This window comes from Centropristis striata, chromosome 20 (genome assembly GCF_030273125.1).
Source record: "Centropristis striata isolate RG_2023a ecotype Rhode Island chromosome 20, C.striata_1.0, whole genome shotgun sequence".
Classification (NCBI taxonomy): domain Eukaryota; kingdom Metazoa; phylum Chordata; class Actinopteri; order Perciformes; family Serranidae; genus Centropristis; species Centropristis striata.
The window spans coordinates 9,022,917-9,046,289 of NC_081536.1; the positions used below are offsets into that span (position 1 = coordinate 9,022,917).

General features: G+C 39.5%; 1 protein-coding gene across 3 annotated transcripts in view; it reads right to left on the bottom strand.

Moving 5' to 3' along the window:
• pde10a (phosphodiesterase 10A) overlaps positions 1 to 23,373 on the bottom strand; it is a 41,068-nt gene that overhangs the window by 8,653 nt on the left and 9,042 nt on the right. The window contains exons 1-11 of one of the 3 annotated variants that reach the window (XM_059359342.1): positions 19,843 to 19,894; positions 7,896 to 7,924; positions 7,521 to 7,588; positions 6,491 to 6,611; positions 4,949 to 4,998; positions 4,677 to 4,817; positions 3,551 to 3,706; positions 2,410 to 2,460; positions 1,826 to 1,884; positions 1,514 to 1,565; positions 790 to 932 (exon numbers count right to left, since the gene is read on the bottom strand). In XM_059359342.1, the coding sequence (XP_059215325.1) occupies positions 790 to 932; positions 1,514 to 1,565; positions 1,826 to 1,884; positions 2,410 to 2,460; positions 3,551 to 3,706; positions 4,677 to 4,817; positions 4,949 to 4,998; positions 6,491 to 6,596 (758 nt within the window). In that variant the 5' untranslated portion in view covers positions 6,597 to 6,611; positions 7,521 to 7,588; positions 7,896 to 7,924; positions 19,843 to 19,894. Of the gene's footprint in view, positions 1 to 789; positions 933 to 1,513; positions 1,566 to 1,825; positions 1,885 to 2,409; positions 2,461 to 3,550; positions 3,707 to 4,676; positions 4,818 to 4,948; positions 4,999 to 6,490; positions 6,618 to 7,520; positions 7,589 to 7,895; positions 7,925 to 19,842; positions 19,975 to 23,373 lie in introns of those variants that run through there. The other 2 variants (XM_059359341.1, XM_059359343.1) reach the window with 2 other exon arrangements.

The window sequence follows — 23,373 nt, forward strand, 5'->3', positions numbered from 1 at the left end:
TGAATGCTTAGAATGTCTGTCATCATATTTTATGATGTCATCACCAAAAATAACAATAAAACAACAATAAAATAATAATAAAACACAAACTAAATTTTCTGTCTGTATATCATTATCCATTGGAGTAAATTCGTTTTTAGTGTTTTTTAATAAAACAACTTTTTAAATGATTATAACTTGCCAGTTTTGTCAACATAATACATGTAGGCAGCAGGCTCTTTTAACTACTTAAAAAATGTACAATAACAGTGAGCAAAAATAGATTTGATGTTTCTGTGGTTATAGAGATGCATTTATATGGTGCTGTTCTGTGTCTCCTTTTGTGTGGGACAAGCAGGAGTGTAAAAAGGTTTTTTAACCAGTTTTTTTTTTAACATTGTTTTTGAAAGGCTAAATTACAACAAGTATATTTTGAAGGAGAATATGTTGTGACTTTTAAAATCATTAAATCATTTTGTTTTTAAATCAATTTGGACTGTAGCGTTTTACAACACACTGGAGTTATTGGACATGTTTGGATCACACAAGAAAAACTATGCAGCCACCACTGGAATCTAATAATAAAGACTAATAATATTAGTGCAGCATTCAAATGTTGATTTAGAGTTAAATGTCAATGTTATGAATGAAGCTTTGAGGTTTCGAACTATTCAGTAAAGCACTTGTATTTTTCATGAAAAAATCTGTATTTACTGATAAAATGAGACTCAAAGAATAACACAGACACAATCAATAAAAAATGACTATATTATTTAGCATGCTGAAAAGGAAAGTATAAATCGTACGCACCTAATTTCTTTGGTTTTCCTAAAGACAGGTTTGCCTTCTTTCTCTTCCCCAATATCGAACAGGTCAGAGTACAGTTCTTTGTTGTTGTGATCTACCTGGAAGAGTGCGCACCTGTCGGCATTCACCAGGTTTTTTGCATATATCTGCAAAACAACACCAGGGACAAACCTTATTAGCAACAAAATTACTTCTAGCATCTCCCAATTAAGTGTTTGTTTTAGATGGAACAGATAAATGTAGAGAAATAAAATAAACACACACCCACACACACACACACATACACAGAAAACTACAGGCCATTCCAGTTCATTTCAGTGTTTGAACCAGATGACTTGAATGACCTGAGATGACACCACAGGTACAAAGCAACAAAATACATAAACAGAGAGGTGAGTTTTAGTAGAAAAACAGTAAAATCATGTTTTACACTCATCCAGATCACATTTGTTTTAAAATACTAAAGTTGAAAAATGCTCATTTGTGGTTGAACCAAGCTCTATAGGTGTATTTATGTGTCCATTATATTCATAACAGAGTATTATTATGAGAAGCAGTATTACTATTATATGTTATTAGTGCCAACAAATGTGTTGCATCAGTATCAAGATGATCTGTGTTTATCTGTATCACTTTTTATAAACACACATAACTTAACACACACTTCCAGGATGTGTAGCCTTGAAGACAATGTGAATGAACACATACTTGCAGAAATCACACTCACCATAATATGTTCAAGTAGAGAATCTATTGCCACAATGTTATCAAAGTATGTTCTGTGCGAAAAGAAGAAATGGCGCATTGAGATGTTGACAAATGGGAAGCTCTGATGACGTTCACATTCAAGACATGAAAGCTAAAGTTGCCTAAAACGCATCATTTCTTTCTATTGTGTGAGCAAAAAGTATTATTTAACTCAAGTTAGAGCTCATATCTTAATTTAGTTAGACTTAAAATGAAAACATGGTGTAAATACACTTCTCTTTAATTAGTATTAATTTAATGTTAGATTAACTGTCCCAACATAAGCTCTTACTTTGACACATCTAGTAGGAAGTCATTAAGCTCAGTCTGTTTGGCGAGGCCTCTGCACACCTAGAAACAAAGAAAAATAGGTCATGACCTGGCACCAGGACGTATCACACATTTCTCACATGCATATACAGCATCCTGTGTGTACTGTCAACAGACAAACTTGCTGTCTACACACTTGGCTGTGGGCCACCTTCACGAGATTCAGTAACAACAGAGTGTTTTGCAGCAAGCAGCTAACCCAGGAGTGCAGCGTGCTGTACCGCTCGCTGAGGCTCATAAGTCCACTGTGACCAGTGCTGCTGTGGGATCCCACTTCTCTGAGGTGTTATGCTAACTGTTCGAATAAAAACAGCACTCGGGCGTAATGACGTCCTCAGGGAGCTGTTTGTTGAATCTATGGCTTAGTTGATTGGACTGAGCCCAGTGACAACCCAGTTCGTGTACACAGTGGATTTCCACATTAAAAACACCCGTGCAGAACCAGAACAAACAAAGTCATCCAAGAGCATAATAAGTGGGACGGATAGGTTTCCCCCTTGTTCCCAGACAAGTCTTTAGTGAAATGTTACAGTACAGTTTGCTCACCTGTACTTGATGAATGGCAACTGATGCCCACGCTAAATTAGCTGTTGCAACCTGGAAAAGAAGGTAAATGTTAACTCCAAAGTACTACAGAAATAACCCCTATATTACACAAGTTCACACAAATTAGGTTTAATCAGTTTTTAATCACACTTCCTCTTTTGTATATTTCCACATAATTATCTGTTTTGCACATGAGGCAGTCTAATAATCATAAAAGTTAGAATCACAGACTCAGAGCCACTCTGTAACGCTGTGTCTGCATGTTTAGTATTGTGGGTTAGAATTTGAGCTGTACGAGATTTTTGTACTTTGCCTACATGAAACAGAATGCAATAAGATACCTGTACAAGATAATACATTTAATGTTCAATCTGATAAACTTTAGTTTTTTGTAAATATAAACTCTGAATTTTGATTTTGATACATTCTGTTTCCACATTTTAGACAGCATCGCATTTTTGGAATCGAGGTTGTATAAGAGTTATATGAGCGACTATTTTGATCATAGGTTTCACTTCCTCCAACGTCATCTCCTCAGCTGTGGTATAATTTGGGTTAGAATCAAATCTAACAACCAAAATCTTATCAGATAGAGGTCCCTGAAGCAAATTATTATCAATTGGAGGTATGTGACCAACTGTGTATCAGTTTAGGGGTCACTGACATTAAAAAAGGTTAAGAACCACTAACCCAAAGAGTATTATTACATGACCAAGTGAAAACCTCCAGCATGAAAAGTGAAGCCAATGTAGAATGTCCTTAAACCTACAATTGTTCTAATTGCCAGCAGGGGGCGACTCCACTGGTTGCAAAAAGAAGTCAGATTGTATAGAAGTCTATAAGAAAATGTTTTATAGTAAAAAAAATACACGGAAATCTCACTTTTTACAATATGGGACATTTAAGTAATTTTCTAGCTCATTGCACTACCATTTTACTGACTGTATGTCATAGGCACCTAAAACGTGCTTGGAGACATCAATAAAGCATTATTAAGTAATTTCCACAATCAACTGAACCCCACAAATCTAACAGAGATCTGACACAGATCCAGATTAAGGTGAATACCAGGCTAAGTGTAGTTCTGTGAGCCCTGCTCCAGCCTCCCACTCTTGATGTGTTTTGTCTGGGTCAGACTGACCTCCTGGTGGCTGAGGTTGAAGGGCTCCTTGCCCCACTGCCGCTGCAGCTCCAGGATGGCAATGAGGTCCCCGATGGCAGTGATGATGGGGAGGCACAGGACAGAGTGAACATGTATCCCTGAGTCCTGCCCTGTGCCGTCGGGGAAGCGCTCGTCCTGCAACACACACATCAGTGAAGGTCATTATCTAACTGAAGTGCACAGGAGTTTAGCAAAGGAGGTCAGGGTAGCTGGTACAATAATGGATGTAGATGACAGAGAAGACAAATCCTAGATTGAGGCTACGTTTACACGAGGACGGTCTGAACAGAAGACGCAAAAGCGGCGTCGCGTCTTCACTTTTTATTCCTCGTTTAGACGAGCATTTTCGGGAGGAAATCTGCGTGCATACAGTGACGCAAAAGTGTGTGAAATTTGATTGTATGCATGCCAGGCGGCATCACTTAAAGCGATAAGAGCATCTTTGGGCATGCAGAAGTTTTCACGCCACACATTTTCATCAGCTGCTCCTTCCACAAAGTTCTCCACCATCCACTAGATCTCCCAGGTCTCGTTCACAGCCGTCTGGCTCGCCTCCGACAAATTGCTGCATCCAAAATGTGATAGAGGTAATTACAGATCCTTCTCTGTTCAGTAATACTATCTGTACATATCCTGTACATTTGGTGGAAAGACTCCTGTAAGTTTATTAGAGCTGCCAGAGCAGCTTGAAGGTCCGACGCATGGGAATAATCCCACTTTTGATTATTTCCCTGTACTGGAGCATGTATGTGACATAAACACATACGTGACGTGAGCAGATGTGAGCAGAGTTTTGCGTCTTGTCAGTGTAGACGGACACGCTACGGCGGAGCGTATTTAACTTTTCCACTTTGGAAAGTGGTTTCAGATTTTTGCGTCTTTAAGCCCCAAAAACGGCGTCACTGTCTAAACGAAAGGCACTTCCGATAAAATATTTTGTTGTTTTTACCCGCGAGCGTCCTCGTGTAAACGGGGCCTCAGATTCAAAGTTTATGTGCTGATTTCATTGAACCAGGTGTGATGGACAATGATCATTTAATAAGCCATCGCTATGCATTGTACTGTTAGATTTATCCCTATGATGGGTACGAGAAAACAGCCTCACCCCCATGATGTCCTCTACTAGCAGTGTTTTGTGAGTCTTGGCAACATGAGCGGCAATGGTTGTCCCAAATGCAATGGGGCCGGAGGGGATGAGGCTTGGAGGACCATCCTTGCCCCCCGTTGGAGTGAACAAACATAAACTCTATTGAGAAGCATAGACAAGAACAGAGAGGGAAACAGAAATGGCGGGAAAAAAGTTAAATACATGCACACAGTAGCATTAGTATATATAGTATGTATAAAATGTATTCAGCAAATGTCCTCTGCACTTACATTGTTGCATTCTCCCAAGAAGTAAAGTGCAAATCCATCAGCTTTTGTTGCTGCAGAAATAAGAGACACAGAAGTCACGTGTGTGGTGCATGTTAGACAGGTAGACAGTCCAGTGACAACTGACATTAGCTGTCAGTGTGCGTCCGTGTTTAATGCTTTTATAGAGATGTGTCCAACAATAAATGACAGGTATACCTGAGAGGAAAAGTGTAATAAGGACATAAAAGTCCAGCCACTACCTAATAATCTATTAACAACGTCCCACATAACGACAAGGGCGCTCTGACCGAGGGCTTTGACTGCCATCCAGTTCATCTCATTCCCAGTTCTCCTTTCCAGTCCCATTTTACACCGATATATAGGTCATGTTATCATACAATGTGACAACAGGGAGACTGGCGGAGCATCAGTGAATACACAGATGATCAAGAAGTTAATGAGTAGTGTGGTTTGGGTGAAAAGATCCTTTGGTTTGATTCTTTGACAACACTTTGTCAAGGTTATAATGATAAAGTCCGGAGTCTGGTTGCATAAACTAGCTTACGGAGGGTCACCACAGCTTTTAAATGTTATACTGATGTTCAAATGTTTGTCCAGTGAGAATTCATTTTGGGAGCTCCTCCTCCTGTTCAATTACCAGTCATTGTTTTATGTTTCTATGTTTCTAATTTAAATTTTTAAGAAACTGGTATAGGTCCATTTAGGTTTTCTGAGAAATATGGTTACAAAGGATCGTCAAGCAACACATTACGGAATACCGAAGTAGCCATGGGTTTTCCCTTATAACATCCTCCGACCTTAAATTTAAAGGCAAGGCAAACCTTATTGTTTTTGTGCAACCGGATGCTAGACATCTTAAATTTGATCTAAAACACAAGAAAATTGAATCATATGACCAAAAAGCCGATCTAATTTTTAACAGCTTATAAAAATAATGTATTTACTCTAGAACAAAATAACTTATGATTTAGATCATAATCGTATGATTTAATTTTTTTTAATTTTTTTTTGGGGGGGGGGCTCCTTAATCACTAACTTGATTTTGGTTTGCAGGTGGGGTTCACCAAAGCTGGCAATTCAGTTGGTGTCAGAAAAGGTAATTCAATATAAGAAAAAGTTTATTTAACTGGCCCTGGGGCTACAGCCATGAATGTTTTCTCAAAAGCCCTGAATTTTAAGGTCATCATCAATATCGGTTGTATTGTGATGGTTTCAGAATGAAGAACACTGCTGAAAAAAAGATACAAAATCAAACAATTTAATTCTTTGCCAACAATCATGTTTTTTTTCCGTAATGATGTACATGTTTTCAGTCACTCTATTATTGTTCAATGGCTTGAAAAGTAGTTCACATAACTCCCGTAAATGGGAACAAAATCTCCCCTGCAAAGCATGCATAGATTTGGGCTGAGCCAAATGTTTACAACATCTGGCTCCTGTTCTGAGCATTTGATCCCAGTCACATGGGGGAAATCTGAAGGTACCAGTGTGATGTGAACTGAAACTGAGAGGATCTATAAGCTGGATCATGTCTACTTTTACCTGTTTTTATAATGTTGCACAACTCATAGAGCAGGAGCTTGTTGTCTCCTCCAGTGTCCAGGCGCTGCTCCATGTAGCTGTTGAGTTCGTACACCACACCCTGCATATTTGTGTCCTGGTACTGCAGGACACAAGACAGAGAGAAATTGCAACTCCACAGTTTTTCACACAACAGTGAGATTGAATTTCAACAATCAGCAAGAGCTACGACAAAGAAAAACGTGACAACAACCTGTGATCTGTATTGCACCCAGTCGAATGTTACTGCAGGAGCTGTTACCAACTCAACTGGTATGTTTTTTTTTTTTTTGAATGAAAGAGGATTATCTTCCTGCCATTCACAAAGACAGAGCCATTCATCACAACATTACCCTCCGCCCCACCCTTACACTCCCCTTCACTGCTGCATTCTAGCCCAGGGATCCCCCCACAGTCCCGAGAGGAGGCCACCGGAGCCCCACAGCTCTGATTAGAGCCCTGGCAAGCTCTGTTGCTCAGCCTCAGCTTGAAAGTGTGGTTATGTAAGAGGCAGACCTCCTGCCTTGTGCGGGGCCAGAGAGCCGTCTATTTCTGCGCCTGCAGAGAGGGTGAGGACAGGACGGCAGGGAGAGTGGCGCGCTAGAAAGCCTCCCGCATGGGAAGCCTTCTATCCTCCCACATCCTGTTTGCACAGACGTATGGATGACGCACTGAGGGGTCGAGTGGCCCTCGTTTTTTTTTTTCTGCGTGTGAAGTCCCTTCTACCCAGCTCCGGGGCCCTGCTGTGGGCCCTGACACCTGACCTCTACAGGGCATGATGGTGTCAAGATGACAAAGGTGTGAACACACATATGTAGACCACAGGGGAGCTACTCTTTCTCATAATGTCCTCACAAATGTCTCACACATGATGCAGCAAATGTACAATGCAGCAAAGCATTCATGTGCCTTGTTATTGATGTTGTTAATTATCTTTTTAATGCTGACCTGAATGCTCAAAGAGCCTGGGCCACTCCACTCTTAACATCATCAATACTGTGCTGCATCTTACCAAAGAATGCACAGGTATGAATTTGTAAACTTTTCCATTTTTCAAGTCATTGAGACACAGTCACCGTTCTAAAGAAAGTAAGCACAAGGACAAACACAACTGTTGTCAAAGATCATAGTTAATCTGCATCTTAATTAAGTACACCAGGACATTTTGCAGTCAGTGAAGGACAGCATTGAGTTCTGTGTTGTCCTTGAATAAGTTCAGCCATAGTGTCAATTCTTGAGTAAAAACTCAAATTAAGTCACTACGGTTAGCTTGAGGAATTAGGGGCAAGGTAATAAAATAATAAAATGTATACAGTGTGTGCAGTTAAAAGTGAGGTTGTGTGCCTTGTCAGATACATTTGTACACATATAATTATGCAAAACCTACCCTGTTGACTTCTTTAGCTGATGTGTCATCTGTAAAAGAGAAAAAGTCACAATGTTAAAAAAATTACAAAGTCTGACTCTATTTAAGGCTCTGGTCTGATCAGCTGAACGCTGAGGAAGACATTTTTAGGTGACCAAACAGACAGTATCTTGAACAGACTTATCAATCGCTGAGGTAGCCCTGCCTAAAGCAAACCATGCTGTACCGTCTATTTTATGGGATCATAATTTATGAAAATCATGCTGTAATAAAGAAGACCTGAGACTCGTGACTGAGACCACACACTCATTAGGAAAATGTTTACTGAGGTAATAAATCAAGTAAGAAGTAGGGTAATTTTCTCATAGACTTCTATACAATCTGACTTAGTTTTGCAAGCAGTGGAGTCGCAGGTTAAATATTTATAATAAAAACAGTTGTGCAAAAAGAAACTGCAAGATTCAGATACTCGATACTTTTGAAAATGAGTATTGTATCCGGATACAACGTTTTAGTATCGATACTTTTTTGAGCATTGATACTTTTGACAACCCTAGTAGTAGCCAAACCCTGCGCAGGAGAGAGGAGCTATTGGTGGCTGCTGAGCTAAGTGGCTAACAGAACTGAGTAACATAAGAGAGATATAAGTGCTGAAGCAAAACTAGCGTGGGTGTAAATACAGTGGACCGCTATAATGTGTAACTTTAAAAGAGTTAACTTTAGGGATGTGCACTTTACATTGTCAGTTAAGAAACATTTTTGTATTGTTGTAAGTTTATGTTTCATAAGAGTTGTAGTGTGGGTATTTCTTTACAATAGAAATGACAACGCACCAAATGGCATATTAAAAAAGCATTTTATAAGTAACTTTGAAATTTTTATTCGTTACTTTCAATAAAGAGTATCATAGTAGCATAACTGGTTACTATTTTGGGGTAAACTAGTAACTTAGTCTTAGGTCACTACTTTAAACAAACCATGCACACTATTTTAAACGGGGGACAATCACAGTTTTAAACATGTTTGTAGTGTACTGACACTAAACGATTTAAGGGCTACTCAAAGGGTACTTAAGGCAACAAACATTTGTTTAAGGTTATGAAAAAAGACAGGGTCAAGCTCAAAATAACTACTCGTGCAGAATTACTGGACATGGTTTGGTCAGTGACAAACAATGTAAGAAAATAGGTTTTTAACTGGACACGAATGATGGTCTCCTGGGTCGAAGCCCTGGGTTTGTGCCAACATCCCCTCCCACACATCCTGAATGCATCTGTGGTCTGTGTGCCACATAAACAGACACAATTTCATGGGATTCCAATGAAATTCAGTGCATTTGTTTTGGGGGAAAGCTACGAAACTAGGGCGTTTCTTTTTTGGATGGGTTGATGGCAAATTCCGTTGTACTAACCTGTGCAATGACAATAAAGGCTTTCTGATTCTAAATTTCGTAGGTATAACTATAAACCGATCATGAGGACGGACTGATAAGAGAAGGAAGTGAGTTGTTGCGACTCTCTCTGAATACTCTCTCTGTTCTCACATCCCCTGTCAATGTGCTACTGCGTCAAATACTTCATAAAATGGTTTGATTGTGGATGCTAGGTCTGTGTAAATGCAAATGTGAAGGTGTAACTGCACAAAAAGGGCAAACATGCACAATCAAATTTGTCTGCATTGAAAAGCTGAAAAGCAACACAGAAATATGGCCCAGCTTTTTGGAGGATGGGTGATTAATGTGCACGAAGGCACAATGCCACAAGCAGCAAGTAAATAGAACCATGTGTTGTCCTCACAACAGTAGTCAGGTGAATAGTAAATGAGTAAAAGCAGTATATAAAGCATAAATTGCATTAAGTATAAGTTATGGGTGTACTTTGATGCAGGGAGACATTTGCTTAAATTATGTTCCTTTTAAAACAGAATTAAGAGAGGTATTAATCTAACTTGACAAGTGCAAAATTTTGTGGCCCCGAGTGCAAATTCCTGGAGTGATTTCAGGCTGTTGGAGAGACAGTAGACATATGACTATTGTCTTTGGACATGGACACTAAAGTATGTGATAATAATGAAAGGTTCAGCCAATCACAACAGTTTCTGGACTTATAGTCTGGGAGTGGGTCTGGGAGTGCTACTTGTGATGAAAATAAAACCGTCCACAGACCTACAAGTGGTTCTTCATTACACACAAGAACAGTAACTGCTCAGATCTCTTTAGTAATGTTTCATGTGATCAAACCATGCAAAAAGCTGGGCAGATTTAAGAAACATTCACCGAAATGCTGACTCGAGCTGGTCCTCTTTTAAAAAACGAACCTCTTTGTACATGCAAAGGAAGAAATTACAGCCAGCTTCATTGTTTGTTGTTTTAAACATTCCTCCACTATGCTATGAGTTTCCTAACTTAGCCATGAGAGCTATTTTAGAGTGAACCCCTGGCCGGGAATGACGTCAATCAGAGGACAGAGAGCTGCACTTGAAAAAGACTTCAAATCCCTTTGAAAAAAGAAGAAATACACACATACAGAGTCTTTTTTTATAATGACTTGTTGAAGCCAAAAATATTTGCACATGATCCCCTTTGAAGAACAAATTTGACGAATACAGTAGGCCTATTACCTGTTAGAGAGCCGTCTGCATGTTATATACTACCAGAGAGCAGCTTTACACCACCCATTCCATCACGATGATACAGTTGTTGATTTATTATTGGAAAGTTTTGCTTAAAAAAGAGATAAAACAACCCATCATGCTCTACCCTCAATTCAGAACATAACAGGAGACGTCATGTATAGTAAAAATGTATAACATGAATAATAATCATAGAAAACATTCACTTTTACCACATTATTTAACATTATTACATTATTATGATTGCAAACAGTATGTGCAGTGCCTTGGTGTCTGTGGTGTTTCATTGCAACCTGTGAAGATGCTTGGGTAACTGCAAGCTATGAGTGGCATTGAAAGATTTCTTTTTTCATTCATGACCTGAACTCTCGGCTATCAGAACCTCCTCACCTACTTGGCTGTAAGCAGACAAAGAACCAGGTCAACAGGTGATGCAGCTGCATAAACTGCAAACATTTAATATGCTGTTGCTATAGTACTACACATGGTTACTTGTTGGAGGCGTGGTCAGAGGGCGGAGGATTTTCATCGCCATAATGCAGATGTTGGTTGTGAAAAAATGTGAAATAGGGCCGTTTCCATCAACTGGTTTAGAGCGAAGAAACAAAGCTGCATAAACTTTCGTCAGAAGATGGTGGTGTAATGTATCGCTGTATGCTAATCCATCAGTAAACAGTGGAAGTGGAGATTGCGCAAGACAGAAAAAACAACAACAAGAGATTGGAAATCAGACAACTTTGGCCACCCACGATTGAAAATGGAGAGAAGTCTTCAGGATTTGCATTCAATTGGGCAACTAACAATTGTTCTTTCATGTCAGAGTGGAAACAGCTGATCAGTCATGTGAATTAAATGTTGGCAACAAACTTATTGTCAGAACTTATTCAGAAAAAGCGTTTCCATCTCCCGTTAAGTACATTAACTATTTAAAAAAACAAAAAACAAACACTACCTAAAGTAAGCCGTAAAAACTTTTATGTGCATTTTCAAAAATTGTATTGAATTTCGTGTTTCCATCAAGTTTTTCTCATGCAAATCTTCAAAATACGCATAGAAATTTGTTGATGGGAACACGGCAAATGACACATCATTATTGTAAGGTGTCACAGCGCCATTGACATGAAACCAGCACAACATATTGGTAAAACACTATGGTGATGATATGATCATATAATATTATTGTATGTAGATGTGCAAATGAATGATTCCACGAAAGCACAACTATATGACCAAATCAACCGAACGGTTATCTTTATACAAATTTAGGATAATGTACGTACATAGCTCAACAAAATATATAACATATGTCATTTTTTGCCATTTTAATGTGGAAAAGTTACATTACACATTTAAGACTGGAACACATTGCACTGAAAATAAGTTTCATTGTTTTACATCAGTTTTTCTATATATTTGCAGTAAATTATATATTGGACAAATATAATTGTTTATATATTAATCATAGCACTCAGTCCTACGTAAGACCTTTTCCCATTCCAAGAGGTATTCCCTCTGCCAGTGTGTGTGTTCCCCCAAATGCTCAAAGTCCCTCCTGGAGGAATAAATCACCAGGCACTGTTTGTGGTGTTGTAGGTCCTATTACAGTCTGGCAAACCACCTCTGCAGGCATCTCATGTGTAGCAGTCCCAGTGCAATCACAGGCTGAGCACTGAGCACAGTGTCTACACACTGCAAATGTCTAAGGAGCCAAAAAGTAACAGGAAGCGGAGGTACTTTCAGGCTGTATACACTGTAAAGTGAAAGAAAGAATCTTCCTGTGCCTGGGAACCACAGGGATGCAAAAGCAAGTGCCCTTTAAATCTGTTGTGCTGGACCAGCTGCCTGGTTGGACCAGTTCCAGCAGTTTCTTTAAAGTAAGCATGTAGAGCTGTGCACACATTCAGCAGGTGCAGGTTTAGTTGGCTCTCATATTCCTGTTTTTTTCCAGAAACCAAAAAAATAGCTTAAATATGTTACGTATGTTCTGGTACGCTCTTTTTTCTTGCTGAAGAAAAGTGGACTGCACCATTTTGCACGGCCAGCACATATTACATAAAATCATCTCCAAAATATAGAAAACTGACAGTGCAGTTTTGCAACAATAACATCTTTGTTTCATCAGGTGTGTGTGTCTGGGGATTTAGCCTAATGATACAATTACCCCTGGGGCCGAGAGGGAAGGTATGTGACACGTGTGTGTGCGTTTGTGTGTGTGTTTGTGTCTTATATCACTTTACAATGTGGTCAGCAATCAGCACAGGGACAGAGAGAGAACCAGAGCCAGTTCTGATGCCATCCCATATTTTCAGGGACCTGCTGTTGCTTTTAGTAAACACAGGAGGAGAGGGCCAACATGTTCTTAGAAAACATACTAACAGCTCACTAAGCAGCAAACACCAAACACAACTGTCGAGCAACTACTGACGTCTCATAGTAACTTCAGTCCATTCAAACTTTTGCTGAAGAGGAACAACTTCAGTCTAAATGCTGATAAGGTCAACACGTTCTGTACTGTACGTCTTGATTTTGTTTAGTGCCTAAAATCCAACATAAAATGCCCAAATTCCACCATTTAGATGGTTTAGAAACTGTAAAGACAGAAATTATTGCCAGATTCTAGTTTCACAGAAAGGCTCTTTTGTGGGACATTAGTTGCTCTGAAATAATTTGCACATATTGATTTTATGATGTCTAATAAAAGCTTTTGCGTCAGTATGGCACATTTGTGCAGCAAACAAACAAACACAGCAGACCCATTAGTTGTTGCAGATATCTGTGAGGGTTCAACCAATAAAATCACCAGAGTCAAGCAGACACAGCTTGTATATCCAGGATAATCCATCACAAAAAAAAAAGATAAAAACTCACATTGAAACTGACACAAAGGATTAACTTGATAATTTTGAGTATAAACTGGTGTGTAGTGGTGTAATATGGTAATATGGTGTAATATAAAAAATATTTCTAAAAATTCATTCAAGTGTTTTATGAGTTTATTTCATAAATACTGCACAGAAAATGTGAGGGAAGTGCAAAAAAATTGATTACTTAAATTTGGACAAATAATGATTCATCTGGGGATTTTATGGAAACCACACGTCAAAGAGAAGAGCCATCTGACTTAACTCTGTGTCTTTATCCAAGTTTGCACACACCAACACACAAAGCCTGTAGTTCACATCAGCACAAAGGTCTCTGGTGAACTGTTTGATGAGACGTGGTGAGAAATTATTTGGAAAAGCACCCAGAACATTTCAGCGGCCCGGGGCGGAGACCTTTCACCGGGGAAAAATCCCTCAGTCAGCTGGCTCTAATGTGCTCGATACTCGATGGGTGCTTTATTGATCTGCCTCCACAGATACACAGTCTCTCACAGGACGTCAGCAAGCAGTGACTCAGCGGTCAACATGTGTTGACCTAGTGGTTGTCCTGCACCAACCTGCTCCACGGAGGACAAGCAGCTGCCAAAAGCAGCAGTCTTCTTCTTTTGTGCCATGTTCCCTGTTTAGCTACACACTAAATCGTCCTCCACATCCTTTTTTACTGATTATGTTTATCTGTATGCAGCTCAATCTTTAAACATAGATCTCCTGTTTTAACCTCCTGAGACCCAAGCTTTTGTTTGGTATGTATTGTTTCTCCTAGATATTTTGGATTTGTAGGACCTGATAAGTACAAAAACTAAGCATTATCTTTGAATTATCTCTTTAATTATACTGTCTCATAGTAACTTCACTACTACATCAAACTACAAACATCATTAAGCACAAATAAACAAGTTTTAATCATAAAATCTGATCAGCTTTTGTACCTGGTCCACTTTTGTCTGATAAGCTGTTGATTGACTTGACCAAGATGCTGCCATCTGATTTTTACACTGATTGATGTATTGTGCTTTTTCTAGAGTGTGTACTACAGAGGACAACATGTTATATAGCAGAATTAAGTATAAGGTCCAGAAAACCTAAAATGAAATGTCCACATATGAGGACGCAGGGTCACAGGAGGTTAAAAATGGTTGTACAAAATGTGAAAAGGTATTTTTTGGTATTCTAAAGATACAACTGTTTAAGAAAACAGTTACTTTTTAGTAACAACAACTTTTTTGGCATATAATTTTAGTTGCAATTAAGACAAAACACAAATCTAAAATGTTTTCTCCCCAGTTTTTTCAATAGCCTCCACAGAATGTCCACATATGAGGACGCAGGGTCACAGAAGGTTAAAAATGGTTGTACAAAATGTGAAAAGGTATTTTTTGGTATTCTAAAGATACAACTGTTTAAGAAAACAGTTACTTTTTAGTAACAACAACTTTTTTGGCATATAATTTTAGTTGCAGTTAAGACAAAACACAAATCTCAAATGTTTTCTCCCCAGTTTTTTCAATAGCCTCCACAGAGCACTGTGCCCCCCCGATGAAAAGCCCTGCAGGTGAGACAGCTCTCTTATCACAGTAGCTGGGTGTGTGAGGTTCTGCTACACAAGCACATCTTTGTCTGCAAACACATCTGAGAAACAGCATCAGCTGCTCAACAAGCTCTTGCCCTCTGGAGCTCCAGACAGAGAGGCCAGAGACTCACTCGCACTTCTTCTACAAAGTTCTCTGTTATTAAACAGGCAGACAGTTACAGTATTCAGCTTTTGAATGACGTTCTCATGATGAATACTGAGATTTTGTTCAGATCAGAGTGCTGAACTTATTAGTTGATACGTCAGAAACATTTGATAATTGATTAATAGTCACTTAAGTTATTTATTAACTAACATTCCAAATGTGATCTGTCTGGAGCTTCTCCAATGTGAGTGTGCACTACTTTTACTTGTTTGATATCATTTTTAAAAAAGGAAGTAAATTGAATATCCTACGGGGGGCTTTGATACTAGAGATTAGATTATATAGATTCTATTTCTACATGTTTTTGCGCCGATGTGACCTGTTCTGTGATCTTTTTTTCAAAAATGTAATTACATTTTTGAAACTTGGCTCTGTGGATGCTGGTTAAAATTCTGAGTGAAAAATTTTTTTTTGATTTGTGTGTTCTAAATAGGAACTATAATTATACGCCAAACAAAAAGTTTCACAAAATAAAGTGTTTTCTCACCCAAAAGTATTTTCAGAATGCCAAAAAACACTCTCAAAGTTGCTGATAATTGTTAAAAATTTACAACTCCCTAAAAACACTTTGATACCAAAATATGGGATAATAGGGTCCACATTGAAAAGTACCAAAGTTCTTCTTTGGATTTTGGCAGTTTGGACACAACAAGTCATCCAAGGCTTTGATCAGGTCTCTGGGAACATGAAATGGTTATTTTTCTATTTTTCTTACATTTTATTAATAAAATCGCTAAAAGAAAAATGAATGAACAGATAAATCAGCAATGAAAATTGCAGTCCTAATTCAGCTATAATCTAATTCTGGTTACCCTGCATCTGAGCTGCTGCTCTTCATTCACAAATTTAGAGACAGAGGAAATATCTCATGAGAATATAGTGAAGCTGTACATTCTCAAAGGAAGCGATGTGCACTATTAAAAAATATAGCAACCGCAACTCTATCCAGCCTTCATTCATAACTTTGCACTAGCAGACATTTCAGAGCTGGAAAGCCGTGCACAGTCAGACACACAGAACATATACATTTTACACACAAAAGAGTAACGAGGGGATCCTGTATGGGAGTGGCAGACGGTTTGGGATTTATTAATTACCCCATGACAGCGTGCGGTGTGAAGTAAACATTGCCAGTGGGACACCGGTCAAGAGAGGTGTGATGGTCAAATGACATCAGTGGGGATTCTCAGAAATGGCGTTCTGCTCGACATGTTCAGTTACTGGCTGCTGTAAGAGCGTGCTCTGCTATCATACGCCAACATCTGCCTTAAAAGCCTAATCTTGATACATAACTATTAGAGCAATAAAGCAATAAACAAGAAGACGAAAAACAAGAGAAGAAAACAAGACAATCGTAATTCAGTTATTATGACGAGGCACATCTGTAATATGACCACACAGCAGATTCAACGCAATAACAAGTGTGCAAATATGGAGGCTTTTTCTGGAATAACAGGCTGTAACACAACCTTTGAACAAACACACACTCACACACACACTTGCGTGTACAGACAAACTGATTTATGTAATCCAATGTAGCCCATCACATGATAAGTGAGAACGGGACTGGCTGCAGGGACTGCTTCCAGGAAACAGTGGTTATCTCAGTGACGATCACATGATGACAGGTCCTGCTGCTGCTGCTGCTGCTGCTGCTCTCATAAAGAATATAAGATCTATCTGATCTCTAAAAAGTGTCACTGCAAAAACTGATCTAGAGATAAACGTTTAGAGTGAACTTAATTAAATTAAATGAGCTACTTTAATAACTATATACATGGGACTTCCAGCTTCTTAAAACATGCAGAGAAATGTGTCTAGAAATTAGACAGTGCTTGTCATTTGAGTGGGTACAGCCACTGAGCGGTGCCTTAGTGTCTGCTAACAGTGGTTTAACAGAGGAAGTGGACTTGTGGAGTGATATTACTGATGTGATGTAAAGATGAATCCAGAGACAGACGCGCAACATAATGAGAGAGCTGCCAGGAAGATTACTGATGAGTCTGGTCACCTCTCGTGCAGCTCAAGAGTCCGACATCATGGAGAAAGTTGCTAAATATTGTATCTGTATCACATTAAGTAATTTAACAATTTGGTTAAGACCAACTCAGTAACCTCAGTGTGAGTCTGGGTGTAAAAACAAGCAGCAACCTCCAGGGCTGAAAAATTAAGCCAGGGCGGAAATCCCCAAAACTGCAGTTCCTCAACTGACCACTTGAGGCTGGCTCCAAAAGCGAGTCAATCCCCATAGAGCCCCATGTTAAAATGCCCAACTTTACAGCAGAAATAAACAGTCTGAAACAAAAATGTTTTCAGGTTAACTCTTTTCTTATTTACCCTGTTTATCAAATTTAAAGTTGTCAGACCCAATTGATGCTGACTCAGTGACATCACTGAAGGCAATTTGTCAGACTTTACACAGCTCTCTCTGAAGCCCCAAAAGACTTCCTTCACATATGTAGTAATTAATGTAGAATCAATGAAGTTCCACTTAAGTTGGCACTGAACACTACATTCAAACAAACAGAGAAGCTGCATATGGTTTTATAGACTACATCACCATCAGCAGAGTGTAAAGAGACTTTTCACCAAAACTGCATTTACTTGAGCATTTTCAACATTGTGGATTGCGAAAATGAAATTTCCAATTTAATGGCCAACTTAAACAATAGAGAGGAACAAAAAACACATCTCTCTCTCCTTATTTATGGTAATTTCTCAACTGTCTACAATCTAAAATGCAAGTGAAACAAGAAAAGAAATGTCAAGTTGTTTTACATATTAAGATTAATATGGGCTCCATCAGTCAATTACTGACAGCGTTTTTGTAGAGCAAATTTCTAGCAGAGCCCCACTTATGACCTATATTAATCACAAAGAAATGGTACTCAATGAGAATCAGAATCAGGCAGTTGGTAAAATGCTGTTTATAACTAAATGTGCAATTGATATTGCTGTCAATTTCAACAAGCTGCATGAAATCCTTGAAATTCTCTCTGTCAATGCAAAAAAAAGTAAACAGTAGCTAAAAATGTGTCCTCATCCAACAAATTGATGTGGGTAACCACTTTACCAGGAGCTTTACACCTATTAGCAGAGCAGTAATACAGTTTGCATTACTGTTGACCACTTTCCAAAGCATTTCATTGCACTCTAGACAGTTTTTTTCTTCCTTCCAGGCAGTCAGCGGTCCCATCCATTTCCGGACAACATGAGAATCCACTCTGAAATCTGAAACTTGCTTGAAACATGCAATCCATCATAATGAACGTCATGTCTGCTTTTGTTTTTAGTCAAAAATATGTTAATGGCTGCGTGGTAATGCAGTGCAGACTTTTCAAATCAATCAGCACTTGTGAGTTTCTGCATACAGATAACTTGGGATGGGCTTCCTGACTCATGCGAGTTCCAAGTCCCTGCAAGATGATTTTCCTACTGTACTGAAATGCTAAAACATGCTTTGAAAAATAGTCAGCTGTCATGTTTAGTACATGCAACTGTGGAGTTATGTATATGTCTAAAGAATGCCCCTAAACCTCTTAATCGGAAAATGCTATATTTGGAAAAAAGACCTAATTTGGAATATCAAATAAGAAATATGCTGTTAACATGACCCATATCCAATTTGGAATATTGTCATATTTAAATAATAGTTGAATATAAGTGTGCATGTAAATGTAATCATTGCTTAACTTTGCATGGGCTTCTCTGCTCTGACCTGAACTACATGGTGAAATTAGTTCCTACTTGGCGCCAGCAAGAATGATTAACATAAGGGTCTTTATTTTGTACTTGTCAACCCAAACACACACACACACACACACACACACACACACACACACACACACACACACACAAACAGGAAACAGTTTCAACCCAGGCTGAGACATGATAAATCAATGTCTCTGCATGGCTGCAGTGAACACGACTGTCTGTAGACTTCATGTAGAAAGCAGCTCCAAAATGTGACAAATCCATCCTCCGCCAGTTTCCCCCTTCACTTTAACACACCCACACCCTGAGCCAGCATTGCTCCCCTCTCCACCACCACCACCATCACCACCATCCCTACCCCTCCCCTGGGCCCCCTTCAGCCGGCTGCATGTCTCTGGAGGTCGCCTCTGACGTCAGCAGCTCGACTGGGCAGAGTGCCAGCCCTGTGGGCCCTTGATGGATGCGGTTGGTCTGAGAAACAGTCCGCTGTGTGTGGAGCGCACGGCACAGACTCAACTCGGCCCGCTCAAACACATCTAATGACCCGTAAACACCCGACAGGCCCGTTCCCTCTCCCGTTCTTCTGTCTATCACACACACACTGACGATTAAAGGAGACACGTGAAGATGAGTGATTTGTACTGCAAATGGCTGGGATAATAAATACAACCCGCAGAGGATCACTCTGGTTATTCCTCGGTCTCTAAGAGAAAAGGTTTCAGTTTTTCAGCGCAATGAAAGCAAACGACTGACGTGGCTGCAGCCTGTATTTGTGGTTGACTCTTTGGGAACTCATATGGGATTATGTGAGCTAAAAAGTACAAACATTTAACCAAAGCAAAATATCACAAATTACAACTCTGCGTCAATATCCTGGAATCCGCTGATCCAATCATTATGTTACAGTGATCCAGAGAGCTGCAGCATGTGTGTGTGTGTGTGTGAGTTTGTGTGTGTATGTGTGTGTGTGTGTGTGTGTGTGTGTGTGTGTGTGTGTGGGTATACCTGCAGGCCTGCTGCTGGTCTTCCTCTTCAGCCATCTGTCCAACGTCTCTGCGCTCACACTCTCCAACACAAAGTCGTCCAGCATCTGCGGGTGCAGCGAGAGGTAGGCCTTCACTTTCTCATCTGTCAAGCCTGAAAAGCACAGAAGTATAAACGTCTCTTAGCTCACGCACTACACAGCTTTATTTATGACTAAGCAAGGTGTAAAAATTATTTTAACAAAGGTTAGGAGATGCAGCACAAAATCGTGGAAAAGCTAGAAAAGTATGATGGAGAGTAACTATAAGAGGATGGAAACAACGTCATATGACACGCTGCCACAGGCCCTCAGTGTTCCCGACAGTCACCCAAACAAATGCACAGGCTAGAAACAGCCGAAGGTCATCTCATTCTATTTACTGAGGTGAGAGCGGCAGCGGCAGAGCCTATGTTCCAGCTAAAGCTGTCAGATAGCTGGACTAGCTCGCTTATGTTTACTGTAAAGCTGTGTCTCCAGGGATAGGAGCCCCCAACAGAGGCAGCAGGATAAAGGAGGACTCGATTGTGCTTAATAGGCAATTAGGTTCTTGAGAGCTCGCTAAGTGCTGCTGTTTACTGTCTTTGTTGTCAGGGAAAAAAGCCATTTGCCAGACCATCGTTGAGGGAAAGTTGTTTTTAATACACCCGGTGGCGTCTGAGAGGCCGTCGTGATGCACTAGGAAACCATCATGTTTAGGTCACTCACGCAAATGGAGTGTGTGTCTAAAACAAAGACTTGTAGCTGTCTGAAACCAGCCGTGAAACGTCATCGCATCATGAGACGGCAACGCTGACATAAAATGCAACTGAAAGTTCCCGGGGAAGAAAACAATTCCTATGGCGGTTCTAAATTTACATTTTATGGTACAGCACATAATAATTGTGTCTGTTATCAGATAAGAGTAGAAAGCAGGCGGTTGTATTCAGACAGCCGGAGTTTTTTTATTTTTTATTTCACTCTCTCACGAAATGTCTGGTTATCAGCAGCATATGTGTAGACTCCCTTCAAGTATGAATCACAGGAGGACATGCAGCTGGGAAGCAGGTGTTCTGCTGTCACACACACAAACATACACACACAAATTATTACTAAGTGGTCTGTCCGTCTAAAATCCTGTATGATATCAGGGTGGTTAATGGCTGCAGACTTGTGGACAAACAAAGTGTACATGGAGGGTGGCACAGACTTGACTATGTGCCAGATGACAAAGTAAAACCAGATGCAGGAGTTAGAGCTGCAGGTTACTCTTCTATGTATATAAAAAGGGTTTGCATTTGAGGAATAATTTGTACTTTTAATTTGAAATTGAATTTCAGAATCAAAGTGCTCTTGATTCTGGTAAACAGTCTGCACGGCTACCTACGACCTTTGATCTATTCCTCCAGAACAAATAATTTGATCTTCAGTTACGATGTATCATCTGCTCACTGTGTGTGTGTAGGTTGAGCAGGCTTGTGGTTGCAGCAGGCAAATAAGGCAAACAGAGGTGGGGGTAAGTTTGGGGGGTGGAGGACGCTGCGGTCTGACGCTGTCCAGACACGAGACACAGATCTTCAGGAGCGGAACGCCTCACGAGACTCCTGGCCAGCTCTGACGCACATCGGCAGAATACGGCTTAATAAATCAGACAAAGTTAAGGGGGGGTGGATGGAGCTGCAGGGGACAGAAAGAAACACAGAGAGAACTAAAATGGGAGTGCTGCAAAAGACCCTTTCGACTTTGTCCTATTTGAAACACAAAGAAGGCACTGTGATAAGTGACACTACAAAAATAAAAAAAACAAGGAGGCTGTATCAATTTATGAATACAGGTTTTGTGTCTAAAAATGATTTAACTATCATATGTGTGCACATGAACAGAAATAGTCAAATGTTCTATTTCCGAGGGGCAGAAACAAACTGCAGTGCTTAGAATTTTACAGTGGGTATATAACGGTTGCTGAATGGTGTTCTGCGTACATCCTTGTGCTTAAAATGACTAGCCCACACTAGTAAATGTGGAAAAAAGGGAGTTTGTGAAGCCTAACTGGCAAAGAAAGGGCAAACCATGGCTCCCCAGAACAGTGATGGTTTATTTATGACCCCTGACTCAACCTTTCACTTTTTTACTTTGGCTGACAGACTTTTAAAAAGTAAAAGAAATGGGAATAAAAGTATGACCGATCTTTAGTTTTCACTTACATCGTAAGAGTAGGGTAGGATATATAAGTATCAGGCACATAATTGCCTATAGGATAAGGTTGGTCATACAAATCTCAATAAATCTCATAAAACGATGGAAAACAAACAACGTCTTTGTCCACCTCTCAATACTTTCCGACTTCCCCAAGATGTCTGTGGCTATCACCTGGCTTATTTGTTCCAACTGAAGAGATAAATCTAAAGAAAGGTTAGACATTCTTTCATTGACACGCACGTAATGTACGTGTGTAATTTCTCCCAGTCAGAACAATAAGAAAAGACGGACTTTGATGCCATTGTGAAGTAGAGTGGATTCATGCATTCAGGCATTGTAGCTTTTACCCAACAATATTCAAACAGGAGTTTAAAAAATGCATTTGTGGGGGACTATTTTTGGATTAATGCATATTTGATAGTGAAATAAATTACTGATTATTTCAGGCAGCAAGATGATAGTTGGTTTAGGTCTTTTTTTACTGTTTATTTTTAATAACATATTACCAGACATATTCTATTAAATGATTTTATGATAATTAAATGTAATACAATACCAAACAATGTCTTGAAAATATTTAAACACTTCTTTTAGTGAGTGCAGACTGTTTAAAATTGTGAAATATTAAAATAAATCAGTACAGATACTAATAAAGTCTTCATCCAGGTGGCAACTAGACACATTAATTATTTATCTTTAAGAGTTTAGAAGAAATTGGAAAAAGTCAAAAATGTAAATATTGTCAATCTCAATTAGAGCGCCCTGGAAAAAGAAGCCAGAGGAATGACTGCTTTGACATAACAGCCACTATACATATACATATGCATGATGGTGATTGATGGCACTTTTTTCCTGAACATTCCTGCTACTTTCTGACGACCTTACAGACTCTCCCTCTGATTCCTTCTGAAGTCTTTCAAGCCACAGCTCAACCTAATGTGACCGCAGTGACACTCAGAGCTGTGGGATATGCGTCAGTGTCCTGGGCCTGGGACTACGACGGCTAATCAAAGGTGCAGCCAGATCTGTCCCACATGCTGTGGTCCAGAATGGTTAACCCCACTGGGAACCACATGTGCTCACTCAATCAGGAGAGAGAGACTGCTGTGGTGGAAGCAAACGCTTGGTCACTGGTTTGGACCAGAGCTTTTTTTTCTTATACCTCAGTAAAAATTTTCCTTCCCACTGGGGCCAATGCTGATGAAGACAATGGCGTCATCGAGATAAGATAACACAATGTCTTACACGTCGAACATAAACAAATAAAAATTAACAATCAAAACATAACCAGATCCTCTTTATCTAACGGGCTCTATTTAGATGACTCACAGTTTTTT